A 22,545-nucleotide genomic window follows, 5' to 3' on the forward strand; every position below is an offset into this window, starting at 1 on the left:
GATGATGGTTTTTTCTTTTCTTCCCCCCAGAGCTTTCCGTGGTAAACACCTCTCTTTTATAGTTCGATTTCCAAACCAGGGCAGACAAGTTGATGACTTGGATGTATGGTCTCATACAAATGATACGATCGGTTCAGTACGACGATACATTCTCAATCGTATTAAAGCCAATGTAGCCCATACAAAAATTGAGCTCTTTGTGGGTGGTGAGCTGATAGATCCTGCAGATGACAGAAAGTTGATTGGACAGTTAAACTTAAAAGATAAATCAGTAAGTATCTACAGTTGCCAACCTTTTCAAGAAAGACCTGAGACTGTTTTTCATTTCGCTAGTTAACATTTCATTCAGTAAATGTTAATTGAGCATCTATTATGTGCATGGCTCTTTATTAGATATTTGGATTATAACCTTATATAAAATTGGCATTACGGTACTAACAGTATAGTAGAAGAACGGATTTCTAAAAACAAAACTTTTTAACTGATTGTAAGGCAACACTTATAAGTTGAATTTCTAAAAGTATACCCTGTAGTTTTTTGTCATTTGTTGGTATGTTACTGACTTCTGTTTTGCATATTTTTCCTGGTCTTTGATACTGACTTAGTATATTATTTTCAGCTAATTACAGCCAAACTTACACAAATAAGTTCGAATATGCCTTCAAGCCCTGATAGCTCTTCTGATTCCTCAACTGGATCTCCCGGAAACCATGGGAATCATTACAGTGATGGTCCCAATCCAGAAGTGGAAAGCTGTTTGCCTGGGGTGGTGAGTAAATGGTTTTGAGCTACTGTTTGCAGGGCATTATGCTACATTCTTTGAAAATAAAGAAGTGCGGGTTGACCTTGTATCAACCACCTGTCCACTACCCCTCATACAGTGGAAAATTCATGTATAACTTTTAACTCCCCAAAAACTTAACTACTTAAAGCCTAGTATTGACTGGAGGCCTTAGCAATAACATAAACAATTGATGAACACATGTTTTATATGTTATAGGTATTGTTTATTGTATTTTTAAAGTAAGCTACAGAAAAGAAAATACGAAAACAATCAAAGAGAAAAGAACATTTACAGTACTATACTGTACTTTTGGGGGGAAAAATTTGTGTAAGTGAACCTGTGCAGTTTAAACCCATGTTGTTCAAGGGCTAGCTGTATACAGAATAGTTTTTTTTTTTTTTTTCTTGAGAAGCTTACAGTTTACTGAGGCAAAATCTCGAAGAACTGTATAGTTAACCATCAACTTCAGAATAGATCTCTTTGAAAGGTAATTCTAACTCGGTTGAAATTTAAAACACTTCCTGTTAGGCACCCCTGGGTTGCTCACTCGGTTAAGCATCCAACTCTTGGTTTCTGCTCAAGTCATGATCTCATAGTTTGTGAGTCCGAAACCCCGTGTTGGGCTCTGCACTTGGAGCCTGCTTGGGATATTCATATTCATTCATTCATTCCCCTCCCCGCCCCTGCTCCTGGTCGCACTCTCAAAATAAGTAAATTTTTTAAAAACACATTTCCCGTTGGATGTGATATGTTTACATAACATTATATAGCATAATTATAACTACTGAATTTATAGTTAGGAAAATACTGCTGTATTTGTATTCATACCACGGAAATGAATCCTTTCTTCACAACTGTTTTTGTAGGAAAATGTCTGCAGTCTTTCTCAAGTTGTCAGTTACATATCTTGTATGTTAAGCAACCATGATTCCTCCCTTCCCTCCCCTCTCCTTCCACCTCTCCAAGAGAATTTTAATGGTTACGATAATAACCAGCCACTCCAGTGTCAAAAGAATTGACTCCCTACAACAGTTGAGTTAGGTATTTATTAGCAGGCATGACAGCCTTTTGTATGTATAGAGTCTAAGTAGTATGGATGAGAGAGATAATTTAACAAAATAGTTAAAGAGCTGTCACACAGTAATTACTGGAGATGGCTTGGGTAATATATTCAGTCTGCATTATGAAGGATTTATACAGGTGGGGAGATAGGTAAGGCAGGCCATTTTATTAAACTGATAAGAACAGATACTACACTTGATCTTAGCCAAAAGGCTGAGAAGCAATTAGAGAGTAGAAATGAAGTAAGGGAAAATGAAAATTTATCTGGGGACTTTTATTGGGGGAAGTGTAATTTATAAGTAAATATTTTGTGTATTGTGTATTCTAGATAATGTCACTGCATCCCAGATACATCTCTTTCCTTTGGCAAGTTGCAGACTTAGGTAGCAGCCTAAATATGCCTCCTCTTAGAGATGGAGCAAGAGTACTTATGAAACTTATGCCACCAGGTAAGAATCTTTTTCCTGTATAATGTTCATGAAGTTCATGTTGGGCAGTAATGGGGTATATTAACAAATTCTGTTTCTAGATGGAACATATTTTGTGGTATAGAATACCACGTCAGGAAATAGCAAAGTACAGCCTACTGCCTGCTTTTGTATGGCTCGGGAGCCCATGGATGGTTTTTACATTTTTAAATGGAGGGGGGGGATATTAAGAGAATGACATTTTTGTGGCTCATGTAAATTACATGATGTTTACATTTTGTGTCCTAAACAAACTTTTATTAGTGTACAGCCAGGTCTATTCGCTTATATACTATATGTGGCTGCTTTTGTTTTAAAACAGCAGAGCTCAGGAGTTTGGCCAACATCCTATGGCCTGCAAAGCCTTAAATATTTACTGTGTGATCCTTTATAGAAAAAATATGCTGACTTCTGGACTGTACTATAGGCCATGTGTCTTCTGTGGAACTGCTCCTTTTTTATTCCTTAGAAACAGTCACTTTAACGTGCAGCTCTTTTTTTGTATATGGATATTACTAGTATGTCTATAAATAATCTCTTAAACTGTATCTGTCAATTTTAGATACCTACTGAGTTTCTTTTATGGAGATGAAAACTTATTCTCACATCCTCCCCATTTTTGCTTCAATCATTATCTAAAATTGATGCTAAAGGGGCACCTGGCTGGCTCATTTGAGAGAGCATATAACTCTTGATCTTGGGGTCATGTAGTCGAGCCCCATATTGGGTGTAGACATTACTTCAGAATAAAATCTTTTTATTTTTTTATGTTTTTTATTTATTTTTGAGAGACAGAGACAGTGCGAGCAGGGGAGGGTCAGAGAGAGAAAGGGAGACACAGAATCTGAAATGGGCTCCAGGCTCTGAGCTAGCTGTCAGCACAGAGCCAGACATGGGGCTCGAACCCACAAACCGTGAGATCATGACCTGAGTCAAATCCGGATGCTCAACCGACTGAGCCACCCAGGCGCCCGAATAAAATCTTTTAAAAATAAAAATTTTAAAAATTAAATTAACACTAAACTAGGGCACTAAAATGTAAATTTATGTTTGGTGAAAAGTAGTTTGCCTGGATTACTGACCTCTTTGTTCCTGGATTTAATGGTTTCCCCTTTTCATTTTTTAAATTCTCTATACCCCTATTACTAGTTCATTCCACATATCTTCTAATAACTTCTCAAATTAAGTTCCCATTGTTATTTGCATTGCATAATCTATCAGGTATCACTGTTTTCTAGAGCTTTTCTTCCTCCTCGTCTCATCTAGTTGTTTCCTTCTATGGCAGGGTTCCTGTTCTCAGCTTCCTATGTCTTGGGCCTTTCTTGATTTTTGCTTATCTTCCCCCCACCCCCCATGGATGTCTTCCTCACCCTGCTTGGAATGTAATACCCTAAACAAGGCAGCCCTTTCACATAGAGTTTTAACAGCATTAATAAAAATAATTCGTATCTTCAGAGATAACTTGAACAACCCACCAGCTAGTTATGTGTGGCTGAAGACTGCCTCAGGAGATCATAAAAAGACATGGGACCAATATAAATTAATGACTTGATAGTGCTAATAAAGATGGAAATGTAGCTCAGAGACAGATGCACTACCATTAATGTGGCACAGAACAAAGTAAAACCTGCCAAGAGTCATGAAGGGCTGGGAGTGTACCTCTCAGTATGAGTTCTGGGAGCAGGTGCTCAATTTTCATTATCCTAAAATTTTTAAAGGGCTTGGTCCTGCACAGCTGCCAGGCCCAGAGATTTGGGGTTGGTTGGTTTTGGCTTCTCCTGGCTTCCAGTGTCCAGGAGAAGTCACGTATGAGCAAGCTCACCTTTCACATTATACTGACACCCTTTTATTTGCCATTTGAATATGAGCTAATTGGGGTTTTAGAAACCAGTGTTATGACTTAACAGACTGTACTTACTTACCCGAAAGCTATTGCTGATTGGTGCATTATTTTATAGTTTCCTGTTTGTCTCTGTTTTTTGTAGAGTCCCTTTTTTTCTATTAAAAACTTTTTTTCTGGGACATTTTGGTGGTTCAGTCGGTTAAGCATTCGACTTCAGCTCAGGTCACCATCTCACAGTTCAAGCTCCACATTAGATTTTCTGCTATCAGTACAAAGCCTACTTCATTCAGATACTCTGTCCCCCTCTATCTCTAACCCTTCCCCCTTCAAAAATAAACATTAAAGGGGTGCCTAGGTGGCACAGTCGGTTAAGCTTCTGACTTTGGCTCAGGTCATGATCTCGGAGTTCATGATTTCAAACCCCCACATCGGGCTCTGTGCTGACAGCGCAGGGCCTGGAGCCTGCTTCGAATTCTGTGCTTCTCTGTCTGTCTCTGTCCCTCCCCCACTCGTACTCTAAAACATTTTTAAAAAACACCTTTTTTTCTTATTGAAATAATTTCAGATTTACAAAGAATAGTACAATCTCATTTGCCCTTCCCCAGATTCAATAGTTGTTAACATTTTGCTATAGTTGTTACATCATTCTTTCTCTGATAAGATTTTCTTCTAACCTTTGGAGAACAAGTTGTAGATACCTTGTCTTTTTATCCCTGAGTACATACCGCTTTCTAAAAACAAGGACATTCTCTTAATATTACCATAGTATTAATCAAAATAAAAAAATACACAGCATTGATAATTTATTTATCCACATTTTCCCAATAATGAAACCTTACAACAGTGTTTTCTGGTTGAGGGACCAATTCAGGTTCTTATAGTGCATAATTCATTGGTATCTTTAATCTGGAGCAGTTTCTCAGTCTCTTTTATGATTTCGATGGTTTTGAAAGCACAGATTTGTAGTGGTGTTGAGTGTCTTTCTTGGGTTTTGTTAAACATTAAAAAAATTTTAAGACGTCACTTAATTGGCATCTGTCACAGATTTCTGCAGTGTAAAGTTATTTTTCCCTTTTTTTGGAGAGATGTTTTGAGACCCTGTAACTTTTTCCTCATCAAACTTTTGTTTTACCATTCTTGTTGATTATTGCCTGAATCGGTTTTCCCTGTATTGGTTGCAACATGGTGATTTTGTTTAACTTGATTGTTCTTTCTTCGTTTATTGGTTAGCAAAGTAGAACCCCATTTGTTGTGTTTTTTTATGTATATATAATCCTGTTGGATTATAGCCATTATAATCATTACTGACTTGGATGTTCAGTTGTCCCAGATGTGGTCAGTGGATGGACCTAATGTCTTTTTATATAGCGTCATCATTATTTGAGTACATTACTACTTTCTGGTACAAGATGTTTAAAGCTCATCTAGTACTTTATCATAGCCCTAGAGTCAGCCATTTCTCCTTTCAGTGACAAGATATTTAGAAACCAAAATTGGAGAAATAAATTGTGCTTATTACTACTAATGGGGTATCTTGTTTCTAGGCCTTTTCATTAAACTGAGGAAGTTAATTCTCATCTCTATGAGTTTCTTTGTCTCTATTAGAAAAAAAAAAACAAACCACGGGTTCGTACTGGTCCTATTCCAGCTTCTTCATCTTTTGCCATTTCATATTTGTGTCTCTCTCCACTTGTAAGCAACCTTCTTCCCATCTTCATCGATTTGTTATTGGGATGGGGCATGACTTACTTCTTACTTTGGCCACTTTTGTTCGGTCTTTGATTCATCTCTACTTTCACAAGTACTTCTTATTTTCATATTCTTAGATTTTCTAGGATTCAGTGGGGCATTAACTAATGCCCTCTTCCCCTCCCCCTTAAACTCACATGTGCTTCTTGGTTCATCAAAGCCAGGTTACCTGATGTCTTCCATCCCCTCTATACCTCAGTGATTTGCTCACATCTTTAATGTTTCTTCATCTTCTATTTGTATGTCCCTTTGATTTTATATATTTTGTAATCATTCTCATTATAGTAGGGATTATGGATGCATTGCTGACAAAAACAGTTCAATAATTGGCTCAGGTAATTTTTAAAAATGCTTAGTGTTTCCATTATTTCCTTTTTCTAAAGCAAACATCATATTGACATTTCCTATCTTGTTTCTGACTCCTGTGGGACAGAATCAGTTCAGATATGTAAGTTCTTAGCTAAAGCTTCTCTCAACCATTTAATTTAATCCTTAACTGTTGTATTCTTTAGGATTTGTATTGTCTTACATATTCGTGTTTGAGTAACAGTTATTGTTGCTTTATGTACGCAGAGTCATCCTTCACAATGTACATTAAAACACCTTAGAATCCCTGATCTCCCGACTTGAGCATAATGCCACCACATAGTGAGAGTGAGCTCTTGCCAGAAGCTCAAGCAAGAGTGTGCTTTTTTTCAAAGAACAGTACCTAAATTTGAAAAGGGCAGTAATTATCATATTACAGTAGAAAAATCACAGGCTTTGGACCCAAATGGACGAGTTCAAGTTTTGATTCTAGTTGGTATTTCATGCCTTCCACATGATTTCTTCATCTTTCATAACGTCCTTATCTATATAACTGGGCTAATAAATATTTCGTGGAATTACAGGGATTACATGGGTGGTATATGGAAAACCCATAGCCTAATGATTGATACTTAATGAGTATTCAACAATTGTTAACATACTCACTATCTCTGTGGTTGATACATATAAACACTCGCTTGTGCACCCACGCTCTCTTTAAGAAAGGGAGCAGGTAATCATTTTGTATTTGTACCCTTGCTGCATATATTTTAAATGGGAAGAAAACCAAAATGGAATTAGATTTTTTTTTTTTTTTAAGCCATCAACTATACCTCTCTTAGTTCTTTCTGAATCTGCCTGAAGTCAGTGCCTCCATGATGAGTTGCTGTTAAACATAGAATGTTCTCCAGTCATCTCTGTGTAGGTAATTTAATCTCTTGTAATTTAGAACTGTACTCAAGAGTTCCTGTGTCCTTTCCCTACATGCATCAGGAAAACAGATTCTTCCCTGATACTGAGTGGTTAAAATATATACTGCTTTACCAAGCACAATGAGTTGCTTTTCCTATTCGGCGCTTCCTTTTTCCCACTAGTTTGGTCTAATTAGTATCTTAAAATATGTCACAGTCCATTATAAGCACTTCATATTTATTAGCTCATTGAAGCCTCACAACATCCCTATGAAGGCATTAATTGTTTTTAATCTATATTTTAAAGATGGGGAAACTGGGACACAGCTATTAAGTTACTTGACTAGGGACACCATAGCTTAAACGACAGTTCTAGGTTTCAAATGCAGGCAGTTGGCATTTATACTGTTATAACTCTGTGGTACTGTTCATTTTCTATACATTTTAATCCATTGCTGCAACCATATAATTGAATAGGTTTAGGTGTCTTTTTGAAAAACAAGGGAATAAACTAAAATCTTAACTATATCTGGATGACAGGATTACGGATGGTTTAAATTTTTGTTTTTCATGTTGTGTACAATGAGCTTACATGTCATCAGGCATCTGAGATTATATAGATTGAAGAATGCTATAGTTGGAATAGCCACTAATGATCATTTTGTTTACATAGCACAGGTGAATAAAATATAATGCAACATTAAATGATTTGCTTAGTATTCACTACTTCTTTTTCTTGGTGCTTGTTTTTTTTCCCCCCTACTCCCCTTTGCCTTCATTCTTTACTCAGTATTTTTAAACCAAACAAAACATTCTCAAATACAGCATATGAATTGACTTGTTTTTAGAAAGTAATTTGATGATAAAGGCAGAGATCTTCGACTTTCACGGCTGTTTCTGCTTGCCAAATTTTTTTCTGATTAAATAATTGCAAGATTTAGCTGTTAGGATCTTTAGTATAATAAAAAAAAAATTGAAATAAAACCTAAGTGCCCAATAATAGAGATTTTAACTGGTAAAATGATACAATGTCATTTAACTCACCAATTAAAATAATACAGGGGAAAGGGCACCTGAGTGGCTCAGTCACTTCTGATGACTTCAGTAAGCTTCTGGCTCCTGATCTCAGCTCAGGTCATGATCTCACAGTTTGTGGGTTCAAGTCCCACTTCGAGCTCTATGCTGACAGTGCAGAGCCTGTTGGGATTCTTTCTCTCCCTCTCTCTCTGCCCCTCAAGCTCTCGCAAAATAATTAAATAATAAAAAATTTTAACAAGAAATTTTTAAAAATTATATAGGGGATGAATGTTTATTGACCTGAGAAGCTATTCACAAATGTTTGATTATAAGAACTTAATATTTTAGTTACATTATATGTTAGTGTCTCTTCAGAATAGAGAAAACCATCAATTGTTAACACAAACTGAAGATTTTTTTGGTAAGATATTTATTTCTAGGTTAATTCCGGGCCTATAAAATTAGTTTACCCTTTAGAGATTATAGTAATATATCTGTATTCTTCAAAAAAAGCTTTTAGCTTTTTTTAAAGAAATGTTATTTATCAAGTGGTGTTTTAATCATAGCGCATTTAATTACTTTGGAGACCATTTGTTTAACAAAGTACTTCCTAGCAAACCTTAAGAGACTTAAGAGAACAAACTGAGTGTTGATAGAGGGAGGTTAGTGAGGGGTGGGCTAAATGGGTGATGGGAATTAAGAAGGACATTTGTTGAGATGAGCACTGGATGTGTATGTAAGTGATAAATCACTGAACTCTGCTCCTGAAACCAATAGTACACTATATGTTAACTAGAATTTATTTAAAAATCTGAAAACAGTAAAGTACTTTCTAAAGTTGATAGACTATTCTTAAGTGTGAATGTTTGGTAGCTAATGCAAAATTGTATCATGGTTTTTTTTTTTTAATTTTTTTAAACTGTGTCTTTTTGCTGTGATTTAAATGAAACTTGTATTTTAATACCATGAAGGGGGGAAAAAAACATTAATCACTACAGGTTTTTTTCTGCTCTTACAAAGTAAAGTGTTCCTATGAAACTTTTTGTAAGCCAAAATTGGTGTAAAGCAAAGAAGCAGTTACCATTAGTTAAATATGGAAAAGTTTTTGAGTGTTCCCAGGCCCAAAAAGTAACCTCTTAGGCTTTTCTGATACCTTAAGGCACATCTTATTCTAACAGAGGCACAAATTAAGAGCACAGATGCTCACAGAGGCAGCTTGATGCTGTGATGCTGAGTGTAGTTCCCAAGAAAGGAGCTTGGGGGGGCCACTCTTTATGCTTAGGGATGTGCACTGCCTCTTTAGCAGCTCTCTGTAGAACAAACACTGAGTGCTGTTTTTGCTTTATGCCTCTTTTCATAAAAGTGAAAATCCTCTTCAGGTTTCTTTTGACTGACGAAAACAGGTACTAATATAAGTCTTTTCATAAAGGTGAAGTTGTGTTAAGTGAGGAGTGCCTATATTCCTTTTTTTCCTCCCCCATCTTTCCTCTTAAAGTTCAGTTTTTAAGGTACTACTAAGCCCTTTTCAGTAAAATAAACCATTAATGCATGGTGTCATAAAGGTAAACACTAGAGAAGTTGGAAAGAAGGGCTTCCCTTTTTTTCTCATTTGTTCTTTTCAGTAAGAATTACTTTCTTTTGAAGTGTACTGTAATTTTTTTTTTTTTTTTTTTTTTAACATTTCCAGTGGCTGGGTGTGCATGTTGATTTGAGGTCTCTACGTGAAGACTGCCCCCTTCATGTTTGGGTTGACTGATTAGAGAGTCCTGGTTGATTGTGATGTTCATTGTTATTTTTTAAACCATATCTGGCTATTTCTTGAAGTATAAGCCTGTAATTAAGTGAATTGATTGTTATGCCATATTAAAGTAGTCTTCAAAACATGAAAAGTGAAATACTGTGAATGCATGAATTCTGTTTTTAGACTGTATTTCATGTTTTCTTACAGATAGCACAACAATAGAAAAATTAAGAGCTATTTGTTTAGACCACGCCAAACTTGGAGAAAGCAGCCTTAGTCCATCTCTTGACTCGCTTTTCTTTGGTCCTTCAGCCTCACAAGTGCTATACCTAACAGAGGTTAGTTTTTTCCCTTTTGAATTTATTTCATGTTCTTTGAACTTGACCTGTTACATGGTAATGTGAAGAACATGGATAAAATTTATAATGAAATATTTTTCAAATGATCAAGAATTTCTTAGCAATGATGATAGGGAAAATAGAAATTATATTTTTTAAGCCCTTTTAATATAGTTCTTTTCTTTTTCCAGGTAGTCTATGCCTTGTTAATGCCTGCTGGTGCACCTCTGGCTGATGATTCCTCTGATTTTCAGTTTCACTTCTTAAAAAGTGGTGGCCTACCCCTTGTCCTGAGCATGCTAACCAGAAATAACTTCCTACCAAATGCAGATATGGAAACTCGAAGGGGTGCTTACCTCAATGCTCTTAAAATAGCCAAACTGTTGCTAACTGCCATTGGCTATGGCCACGTTCGAGCTGTGGCAGAAGCTTGTCAGCCAGGTGTAGAAGGCGTGAATCCCATGACATCGGTAATGGACTTTTTAAAAATGTCTTATAGTAATAAATGATAATTATTAAAGTTTGAGTTCAGAGTTGATTCAGAATGTTTCAAGTCCGTTTCCAGTGGTGCCCCATTTTAGAATTTTTCTTCTATTAAATTATATTTGTATTAAATGTGAAAATGCTTTTTACTGACAATAATCCAATTTTAAGAGGACAATTCCTCCTTGCTCCTTTAAACTCTGTTTGACTTTCAGTTATTGTAAACCTGATTTAAAAAATTTCATATGAATCTCTTACTAATCTTTCTGTGTGGCAGATATATGAAGATACAGTTGGTAATAGGAAAGTTGTAATTGACTTACCCTGTTGCCAGCCACTCTTGACATCTTGATAGGCTTAACTTCTAGTTCTGAGCATATTGAATGTCTTTGCCCTGATGGCATCCTTGCTCCACTACACCAGAAGTTCTCAAGGCGTGCCAGAATTCAATGTCTTCTTCTGAGGGGTGAAGCTATGTTCTTCATTCTGACTAAAATTTGAAGTTTTCTATATTCATCATAAGTGACAGTTTACTAAGTTACCAGTAGAAGATAAAAGCTTCAGGAATATAGATTCTTTTTTTTTTTTTTATAAATCGCTTATGTAATCCGGGAATAGGAATCTTAATTATATGTGAGATATGATAAATCTGATCCCGAATAATACATATTGTGATAATCGCACTTAAAGTTGTTTTAGATGTGATGATGGTACTATGGTTATGTTTTAAAGGAAGTGCCCCTTCCTTTTTATTTGTAATAATTGCTGAGGGACATCTGGGTGGCTCGGTTGAGCATCCAACTCTTGACTTTGGCTGAGATCTTGATCTCATGGTTCATGGGATCGAGCCTTGTATTGGGCTCTGTGCTGGACATGGAGTGTGCTTGGGATTCTCTCTCTCTGCCCCTTTCCTACTTGTTCTCTGTCTCAAATATTTAAAAAAATAGTTGCTGAAATATTACGGCTGAAACTATATGATATCAATGATTTGCTTCAAAATAATCCTGGCATTGGAGGGGTTGGAAAGTGAGGGGGAGTGGTTGGATAAAACACGCTTAGTCCTTCTTTCATAATTATTGAAGCTGGGCAGTGGCTACATGAGAGTTTATGATACTGTTCTCTCACCTTTTATATATGCGAGAAACTTTCCATTATGGTAAAGAAAAAGAAATGGCCTATGTTGATATTGTTTAGTACTGAGGGTCTCATGTTGGTTGGGATAGAACAAAATGTTACTATATTAAGATAAAAACCAGATTCAAACCATGGTCTTTGACACAGATATTTAATGAAGTACACAGAAAGCAATCACATGCTTTTCTCTTTTACTTTTCTCCAATATCTATTCAGAAAATGTGCCACCGTGGATACAAAGGTATATAAATACTAGACTCCAGTCTCAAGGAACACACAGTTTATTAAGGAGCTAAGGGCAAAACTTAGTAAAACAGAAAATGTCTTAAATACTGTTTTAGAAATGCTTATAATATAGAGAAAGGGAGTTACAACTTGAAAGGCAGAATGGCCTAGCTAATAACTACGAAGTTTTTTTTTAATATAGATTTAAAAACTGGTTATACTATTAAATACAACAGTGGTACCTTTCATACATTAGTAATTTTATTCTGTTATAAAAATTCATTAATGTTTCTCTTTTTCAAAGAAGAAAATGATGACGGGAAAAGGAGCAGGGTCTGCCCAGCAGCATGCATGTAACAGACACGGAGTAATTTATTGAGTCTCTAGATAGGGTTGTGGAACCATCAATTCAGTTTATCACTTAAACTCTACTAGTTACACTAAGCCCAGATGTAGAGACACAAGTTGAATTGGTCTAGAATCAGTGTTTGCAGAGGGATATGTAGCACTTTGTAGCACAAGAAAAGGTGGGAGCCCACATTGTTGGCAATATGGACTTTTTGTGTAAGTCCCCACGGTTCTCCAGTGTGAATGTACATATGTCGGGGGGGGGGGTCATCTTGAGGGAGCAGTGATGGGTGGGGAGTTCTGTACAATTTACTTCTAAGTACAATGATTATGTTTTTTCAGGTCAACCAAGTTACTCATGATCAAGCTGTGGTGCTACAAAGTGCCCTTCAGAGCATTCCTAATCCATCATCTGAATGCATGCTTAGAAATGTGTCAATTCGTCTTGCTCAGCAAATATCTGATGAGGTTAGTATTAAAGGTTTTAAGCTCTGAAATCCTGCAAGGTTTGTTTCTACTTTTGACCCTCTGTTTAAGAAATAACCGTTATCACAATTTAAGGTTCAATTTTCCTAGGCCCACTTTAATCACTGTCTCAGTCTAGAGTTCCCTTAACATGAATTTTATCTAATATTAATGTTAGTGCTTTCTGGTTTGAATCATCTTCATGTGCAATAAACAGCATCCTTAAAGTATATAATTCAGTTTTGACAAACCCCTGCATGTGTTAGTCCACCACCATTTCCATTGCTCTGTATGCCCCTTTGCAGTCCCTTCTTGCCTCTATTCTTTAAGCCAAGGTAACAAGTCATCTTTTGTCAGTATAGAATAGTTTTCATTTTCTAGAATTTTGTGCAGTATGTGTGTTCTTTCATGTCTGGCTTCTTCCACTTCGAATAATGACACTGAGAATTATCTGTGCTGTGTGGAGCATTAATTAGTCCATTTCTCTTTACTGCTGAATAGTCTCCCATTGTGAATATTCCACATTTGTACACTTGGCAAGGGACATTTGGATTATTTCCCTGTTCAGGCTGTGACTAAAGCTCTTGTGACCATTCTATACAAGTGTTTGTGTGGATTTGGTTTTCATTTATCATGGGTTAAAAAAAGGAGGAGTGAAATCATGTGGGTCATCTTTGTAGTCTTTTTAAGATTCTTCTGAAAGTAGTATAGGGCCAGATAATAACTTGGAGAGCATACTTTGTGCCATTGCTGTTAAGTGGGGGTGGGGGGGGGAAGGACAAAAGCAATTTGGGAACTTAAAAATAATGGTACTGCTTTACAGCCATTTGTATTTACTTTATAAGGAGAAACATTTACTCTAATACTCTATCAAACAGTTTCTTTTTTTTTTTTCATAATATTTTATTGTCAAATTGTTTTCCATACAACACCCAGTGCTCTTCCCCTTAAGTGCCCTCCACCCTCACCACCACCTCTTTTCCCCCCTCCCCCTTCCCCTTCAACCCTCAGTTCATTCTCAGCATTCAGTAGTCTCTCAAGTTTTGCATCCCTCTTTCTCCCCAACTCTCTCTCCCTCCTCCGCTCCCCCTGGTCCTCCATTAGGTCTCTCTTGTTTAAACAGTTTCTTATTACTTACTATCTTGCAGGCCTCGAGATACATGCCTGATATTTGTGTAATTAGAGCTATACAGAAAATTATCTGGGCATCAGGATGTGGGGCCCTACAGCTAGTATTTAGCCCAAATGAGGAAATCACTAAAATTTATGAGAAGGTAAGAATTATATGTTTTCCTTTTAAATAAATGTTTAATTGTGCATGAGGCCCAAATGATCTGCCATCTTTAAAAATCCAATGATTTGCATCTTAATGGCTGAAAATTAAATGGTAGCTATAGGTAAGATGAGAATACAGTAAAATTTCACTTTTGAAATAAAGTACTTAAGAATCCTGCCTCAAGGCTGCTTTTTTAAAATACGAAACCTTTTCTACTTTGCACTAGGGTCAGATATAATGATTTCATACTGAATGTGCTTTTTCCCATTCTCTCCATCTTCTTTCATCTTTCCTAAATAATGGTTTAGTAACTGTCAGCTGTGATATACTGATACTTAAATATTTTTGATTCTCTTAAAGCAGTCAAAAGTAGAGTGTCATTCAATATGTATCCTCTCTGACTTTCGCTTAGATTAACCAAATTATTTACAGAAGCAAGGCTGTGTTTGATTATTTGATTTCCTGTCCTATGTACTTGCCCTTGATAATGACTGCTGCATATTTAGAAGAGGAAATTAAACTATAGGAACTTCTCAGCTTGGTAGAGCTTCCTTGTTATGGCCAATATAACCCTGTTTTTCCCAGGACATATGTTGGGGTCCTATAACATCTGTCTGGTACAGTACCTGGGCATTCACCTAGTATTTGAATGTTTGTTCTTTTTTAGGCATGTACTGTCATTATCACTTTTTGATAAAATCAGAATTTAATAACTACCTACCCAAGCATATTTTAGGTTGTAAAACCATCAAAACCTTCCTGAATGATTGGCCAAAACAGGTGCTTTCCAATAAAACGGCACTTGTAGGTACACTACATTTTATAACTAGTCTTAAGTTCCTTATTCTACAGTGCTAAAGTGATTCTTAAGAAAGGAATGATTATTCAGAAAGAATAAGGAGCCTGAAGGACAAAGAAGCAGGTGGTGTTCTCAGTGTCCTCCTCCTTCCCTCCTTGAGCTGTATAAAAATGCTTGAACTAGACTTCATTGTCTATTTTAACCATTTCTTTACTATTGTAAATGGGTGTCAAGTTGCAAGTAAAGAGGCTGAGGCCAAATGGTTTAAGTGAGTAAGTTTTAAGCACTAACTTGAAGTTGTATGAGAGTTTTCTTAAATGCATCTCTAGGTAATTTGCCTCTGACCATAATTTTACAGACCAATGCAGGCAACGAGCCAGACTTGGAGGATGAACAGGTTTGCTGTGAAGCATTGGAAGTGATGACATTATGTTTTGCCTTGATTCCGACAGCCTTAGATGCTCTTAGTAAAGAAAAGGCTTGGCAGACATTCATTATTGACTTACTGTTGCACTGTCACAGCAAGTAAGTGTCTTTTTTAATTGTAAGAAACTTGATCTTTTGTTAAGCAGAAATGAATGTATGCTGGGAGAATTTATCCCAGAAATCAAATATTTATTATATCTATAGCATGATAATGTTCAGGAAAATTTTAATCAAGTTTCACCTGGACCTAACTTTGTTTGGTTTTAGTCTCTGCAAAATGGCAACATTAAGTCTCAGAATGCAATTAATTTTTCTCTAATTTCAGAATTTAGTCTTGCCTAAGAAAGGTACATATTTTAATCCACTTTTAAATTCTGGTTTACAGGATTTTTTTTTTTCATGTTTATTTTTGAGGGGAGGGGAGAGGCAGGGAGGGAGGGAGGGAGACAAAGAATCCGAAGCAGGCTCCAGGCTCCAAGCTATCAGCACAGAGCCCGACATTGGGCTCGAACTCGCCAATCATGAGATCATGACCTGAGCCAAAGTCGGACACTCTACCGACTGAGTTACCCAGGCACCCCTGGTTTACAGAATTTAAATTAAATAAGAGGGGCACCTGGGTGGCTCAGTCAGTTACTTGTCTGGCTCTTGATTTTGGCTCAGATCATAATGTCTCGGTTCATGATGTCAAGCCCCGCATTGGGCTTTACACTGATAGTGCGGAGGCTGCTTGAGATTCTCTCTCTCTGCCCCTCTACCACTTTAGATGCCAGGTTTGTTATAAGAGAAATTGTTGATTCAATATGAAATTCACAAGGCAGGATTATGGTAAGAAAAAAAGTCTGCATTTTATACTGAGAATAAAGACCAACTCTATATAAAGCCTTCATTTTCAGTTCAAGATTATTTAATCAGTAACATAAACTTTGTTTCGGACTTTTTGTGCAAGTCAGATTTATAGAAAATACTGGTTTCCATCCTCTTGTCCTTCTAATCCTGATCTTCATAAGGTGATTTTTTTTTTTAACTCGAACTCTAATTAGTGTCACTGTTCTGTGTAATTAATCTGTCTTACATACATTTTGTGCAAAGACCAAAAATGCTCACTTTGTTTCTTCTCTCACCTGCCATTCAGCAATAACAGAAATCACTGATCAAATTAATGTAAAGTCAGAATAAACAGTTTGCTGAAATAAAACCCACTGACAAGGCTTTAAAAAAAGTGTACATTAATAGAATGGATACATCTTGCTCATTCCAGAGGATGCTGTGAATTGGTGGGAATGTCTACTATTTTAGAAATTAGATAATTTCCTTGAAGACCTCTATTATAGCCTGTTCAGAAAGTCCTTTGACAGGACTCACGCCCCCTCAAATAATATTGAGCTTCATATCCCCTTGAGAAGACTGGATCATCACTGGACAGCCCTGTATGTTAAGAAAAATAGGTTGAGTGAGTCTGATTTTATTTAATAATGCATTGGGTGGATAGAGGAGAGGAAAGATAAGTAGCCAAAAAGTTGTAGTGAAGTCAAACCTAGAGGTAGCAAATTTTTTTATTCTATATTGATTTTTAAATCTGAAACTAAATTTGGAACTTACTTCACTTCCTTGGATGCTAAGTATTACGGAACTTGGTTTTGCAGGTTTTCTGCTTCTATCCTTTATGAAAACTCCCCCTTATAGGAAATTAGAACCATTTCCTTCCTCCTCTCCCTGAAATTTCACACAATGAAGTAAAATTCTGTAGACAACATTTCATCTCAGTTCACCTCTTTTACTTTGTCTTCAACAACAGAAAGGGTTTTCTAGGATCAAAATCTCTTTGAGCTTCAGGTATCTGATTTTTTTCTCTAGTACCGGCTCTCTTCCTGCCCTGAAGTTTTCAGTTATTTCATATATAGCTGCATATCTGTGGCAGGTTCTCAAAATTCCTTATTTCCAATTTATAAAAATTTGACAGCAAACCTGACCTGACCATAATTTGTTGGCATTACCTTTCTAAAATCTGAATCCCCAAACATATCTGGCTCCAATGGTTTCAGTTATGGCATAATCGTCCTGCATACATGAGGCTGTCATTCAGGTCCAGTTTATACTTGAATGTTACCAGTATACCTACATACAGTGTATTTCGTACGTGTGTTTTCTCACTTAATTCTGTAGCAACTCAGAAGTAGACTGCTGCTAGAGGGACTAAGGCTGAAGTTCTATGGCAGTGTCATACCTCTTGAGATCTAACTTTCTGTCACACAGTTAAACTCTGTAATTATAACCCATGAGCAAATTAATGTGAGTCCCTATAAATGTTTGGCAATGAAAATTCCAAAGTTAAATAAGTTCCTTGCAGTCAAAAATCTTTGAGACAGAAATTAGCATCATAAAAGGCAAAGAACTCTGAATTAGAAGAATAACAAGTTACTTTCTCCCTGGAAAGAGCAGAAGAAAAGATTCTTTGCAGAACGAAACATGTGTTTGGGTAAGGCTTATGTGTACATACAGATGGAAAATGGGCATTGGCAGTGCTCCCCCTCAACCTCACTCCCCATTATGTTTTTTCTTCTGTATTTTTGGACTCCATACACTTTTCCACCTTCTCCATATTGCTTCTACCATCATCTAAGCAGCCAGCACCCATTGCCTGGACAACCATAGTATCCTTAATCTTCCCACCCTAGTGCCGTACCACTACAGTATTATTCTAATTTGGTGACCACACTTCAGATAGTATGATCTTTGCCAAGCATGATTGTCTTTTCCTGGTTAAAATCTTTCTATGCCTTTCCACAGCCTTTGAATGAAGTCTAAACATTTAAATTTGATTTATAAGCGCTCCGCAGTTTGGCCCTTGCTTATACTCATGTTTCAACTTAAAGTGCCACACTTTCCAGTAAGATCTGGAAAGTCTCCCAGACCTCTGTTTGTATTAGATGAAGTCTGTTTCCACATCATAACACTGAACTTATTATAATCGGTCACAACTGGATTTAAATTCCTTTATGTGGCTGTGTTTTTTCTAGCACCTTCTAGCACCCGTTGCTTTATACCCTGCCTATTTAACTCCTTTATGTTACCTCTGGTTGATGAAGGCATTTGAGTTTGCCACCCTTGGCATAGTGCTCTCAGGGAAGAGCTGGGTAGTCTGGTTTGATATGTGAAAGAGGAGTACAGGATAATACTGTAAAGGAGATGAGTGGGAGTTGATTTACAGAAGGCCTTTGATGCTGAGATTTAAGTGGTGTTTAATGTTAATATGGCAGGCAATCTTGTTGGTAAATAATTTCGTGAGTACCTACTGTGTATCATGCACTATTCTAGCTACTAGGGATATAGCACTAAACCATCAGCCTTCTTAGAGTCTAAGTACTAATGAGGATGGGGAGTGAGAAGGATAAACAGGGGAAAATATATAGTATGTTAGATAGTAATAAATGCTATGGAGAGAAATAAAGCAGGAAGGTGATAAGGAGTAGTGCAGAGTCCGTTGAGTTTGGTTTTATATAGGATAGAGAAGACTTCCTAAGAAGGTGAGCTTTAAACAAAGCTCTGAAAGAGTAAGGTAGTGATCCGTGTAGGTAATGTGGCAAATGTGTTTTAAGCAGAAGGAACAACAGATGTAAATGTCCTAAGGCAGAAACATGCCTAACGTGCTAAAGAACAGCAAGGAGACCTTTATGGCTGGAGCAGTGGCTAAGGAATAGACACGTAGGAGGTGAGTTCAGAAAGTTAATAGGCAGCCTATTAAGAATTAAAAAAAATTTTTTTTAACTCTTTGTTTTTATATTAGAGAGAGATGGTGTGTGAGTAGGGGAGGGGCAGAGAGAGATGGAGACACAAGAACCTGAAGCAGGCTTCAGGCTCTGAGCTCTTAGCACAGAGACCGATGTGGAGCTCGAACTCACGGACTGCAAGATCATGACCTGAGCTGAAGTTGGACACTTAACCAACTGAGCCACTCAGGCGCCCGTTATAGATGATTGTAATGACATGGATTTTTTTTTTTTAAATAACTATAGGTGAGATGGGAATCCCATTGTAGGGTTTTGAGCAGAAGAATGATGTGCTCTGAGTTTATTCCAGTTGCTTTGTTGAGAATAAGTTATAGATTGTCAGGAAAAATGGACTGTTAATCCAAATAATAGGTTGACAGTGGCTGGAAGTGTGGTAGTATTAGAAGTGGTGAGAAATGAGTTTTTTTGATTGTTGTAAAGATACGGGCAACAGGATTTGTTGATAGGCACATGTTTCTTTGGAAGCATTATAGAAATCTGCGTATCTCGCGTGTTTGCGAGAGATTTCATCAGGAAATGACAAATACTCTTTATAAATCTCTATTTGGGCTGTATACCTAACTTTTTAAAAAATAATAAACTAGGGCAGTGCATATGACCTATACCTTTGAAAAAATCTAATAAAAGTTAAGAACTTTCTCCCCAGAAAACTTAGGTACTCCTGACTTCAGTTTACTTCTTTTCCTCCAAACTCAACCCACAAAACTTCTAAAGTCCCTCTGGTTTATAAGATCATATGCAGGTTTCTAGAAACCTAGAAACATTCAGGAAGGAGGTTAGTACATGGAGTATATCTGTCAAGTCCTTTACCTTGAGCTATAAATTTGGTTATAAGCTGTCAGCTAGCACAAAGAAACATGCAATGTCTGTAAGATACACAAATGCTTGGCAAATACTTGTTACGCATCTTCCTTATGTCAGGCATTGTTCTGGGTGTCAGAAACTCTGGCATCAGCAAAGCAAAGCCCTGCCCTGAAAGAGCTTACTCTCTCGTGGAGATAGACCACTGTCTTCTAAACGAACAGCATTTATGCATGTGGTAACTAAACTGGTTCTTAGCATCTGTATTATGTCAGACACTATTCTAGGTTCTGGAGGGACAATGGTAAACTAAATATATGTCTCTACCCTCTTGGACATTTACTCTAGGGAGATATGTATAGTATATAATTTTTTTAATGTTTATTTTTGAGAGAGCAAGCATGAGTGGGGAAAGGGCAGAGAGAGAAAGAGACACCGGATCCGAAGCAGGCTTCAGGATCTGAGCTGTCAGCACAGAGCCTGATAACAGGGCTCGAACCTTCGAGCTGTGAGATCATGACCTGAGCTGAAGTTGGATGCTTAACTAGCTGAGCCACCCAGGCACCCCTATAATTTTTTTTTTAAGATTCATAATGATGAGTTTAAATTCTCACTGCTGTGACAGTAGACCAGTTCTTCACGTGGGTCATCACAGAATATTGTATAATACAGTGGTTCTCAATCTTTAGCACACATTAAAGTTACGTGAAGGATTTATTAAAATAACAGATTACTGAATAACATCCCCAGTATTTCTGATCAGCAGATCCAGGATGCAACCTGATAATTTGGCATTTTTAACAAGTTCCCAAATGATGCTGATTCTGATGCTGCTGATCTGAAGACTATGCTTTGGGAATATATCATAATATAAGGGACATTGCAGCAGTGTCTTTACTGTCACTGCAACAGAATTCCTACAGAGTTATTTGCTCCAAAGTGCAACTGAGTAGGGGCGCCTGGGTGGCTCAGTCGATTAGGCGGCCAACTTTGGCTCAGATCGTGATCTCATGGTTTGTGGGTTCGAGCCCCGTGTTGGGCTCTGTGCTGACAGCTCAGAGCCTGGGCCTATTTTGGATTCTGTCTCCCTCTTGCTCTCTTTCTGCCCCTCCCCTGATCACATTGTCTCTCTCTGTCTCTCAGAAATAAATAAATGTTAAAAAAAAACAAAAACAAAAAACAAAAATCAAAGTGCAATTGAGTAAAAATTCTGTGGACAACCAAAAAGATGTATAAGACTCCTCATAGAACATCTTGTATCTAATGGAGTCTTTCTAGCCTGTTTCAAGAAAGGAGTGTTATCAGATGTCCCTTAAACTTCTCTGTGACAATTTGAGGTGATAGTTCTTGGCATACAGCCTCATAAGATGTCTGTTCTATGTTGCCTGCTTAAGGGGGTGTTACCTTGTATCCATGTATTTTTACTTCTAATTTACCCTTTATTCCACCCCACCCCTCCCACAAAGAGAGACCATTGTTGGAATGTTATTTTTCTTCATGCAAATAATATATTAAATGTGAAACATTTTTATTTCAGAACTGTTCGCCAGGTGGCTCAGGAGCAGTTCTTTTTAATGTGCACCAGATGTTGCATGGGACACAGGCCTCTACTTTTCTTCATTACTCTGCTCTTTACCGTTTTGGGGGTGAGAGATTTTTTTTTTAATATGCTTATTGTGATTAATTCTGTAAACAAGACATTCAGGAATTCATGGTTGTAGGTTAAAGTTAGAACAGTCTATATGTATTAAGTAAATATTAGTAATTTCTCATACTATGTTAGTATTTTCGCTAGTTAACTCTAGGTTTTTAAAAAGTGGATTATGAGCTTGGACATGTAAATTCACATTATTCTACTTTGTTTCAGAGCACAGCCAGAGAGAGAGCTAAACATTCAGGCGACTACTTTACCCTCTTAAGGCATCTTCTTAATTATGCTTACAATAGTAATATTAATATACCCAATGCCGAAGTTCTTCTTAATAATGAAATTGATTGGCTTAAAAGAATTAGGGTAAGTTGCCTCTAATACTTTATTATGTCAATAAGTAGAGTGTTTTATAAATAGTTTGTAGTTAAGGGAAAATACCAAAGAGTAATAAAAAGGACTAAGAATATACTCTGTGATGGTGGATCTTAGTAACTCATGAGTCGCAGAATTAATGCATAACTAGTTTTGTAAAATGCTTTGTTTTTACCTAAAACATGAAATACTGACTTTCAGCCTCTTCCCTTTTAGAATCTTGGGCCTTTTTGCAAATTTTCATCTTCTAAAAAAGTTTGAATTGTTTTCATCAAAAATCAGTCTATAGACTAGCACTTAACTCTTCATCTTAACACCGGATTCTCTTACAATTGTGAGAGAACTTATTTCTGAAGAGATTCATAGCTTTTATAGCCTTTAGAAAGTTGTATAAAGAACTTCTTCTTGCTTACAAGGGAAAGATTTGGCAAAAACAGGGAGTCTTAACTGTAGAGAACAAACAGAGGGTTACCAGAAGGGACCACGGAATAGGTGATGGGGATTAAGGAGGGCACTTGTCGTGGTGAGCATTATGTAGAAGTGTTGAATCACCTGA

General features: G+C 36.9%; 1 protein-coding gene and 1 pseudogene across 2 annotated transcripts in view; one reads left to right on the top strand and one right to left on the bottom strand.

Annotated features, from left to right (window-relative positions):
* Positions 1–22,545, top strand: part of USP9X (ubiquitin specific peptidase 9 X-linked) — a 124,657-nt gene that overhangs the window by 70,430 nt on the left and 31,682 nt on the right. For both annotated transcript variants that reach the window (XM_029930811.1, XM_029930812.1), the window contains exons 20-29: positions 31–271; positions 620–769; positions 2,175–2,295; positions 10,088–10,218; positions 10,410–10,688; positions 12,751–12,876; positions 14,022–14,147; positions 15,307–15,473; positions 21,504–21,612; positions 21,834–21,980. In XM_029930811.1, the coding sequence (XP_029786671.1) occupies positions 31–271; positions 620–769; positions 2,175–2,295; positions 10,088–10,218; positions 10,410–10,688; positions 12,751–12,876; positions 14,022–14,147; positions 15,307–15,473; positions 21,504–21,612; positions 21,834–21,980 (1,597 nt within the window). The remainder of the gene's footprint in view (positions 1–30; positions 272–619; positions 770–2,174; positions 2,296–10,087; positions 10,219–10,409; positions 10,689–12,750; positions 12,877–14,021; positions 14,148–15,306; positions 15,474–21,503; positions 21,613–21,833; positions 21,981–22,545) is intronic.
* On the bottom strand, positions 1,937–2,071 carry LOC115284539 (annotated as a pseudogene).

The sequence above is a fragment of the Suricata suricatta genome, chromosome X, assembly GCF_006229205.1.
Source record: "Suricata suricatta isolate VVHF042 chromosome X, meerkat_22Aug2017_6uvM2_HiC, whole genome shotgun sequence".
NCBI classification, from domain to species: domain Eukaryota; kingdom Metazoa; phylum Chordata; class Mammalia; order Carnivora; family Herpestidae; genus Suricata; species Suricata suricatta.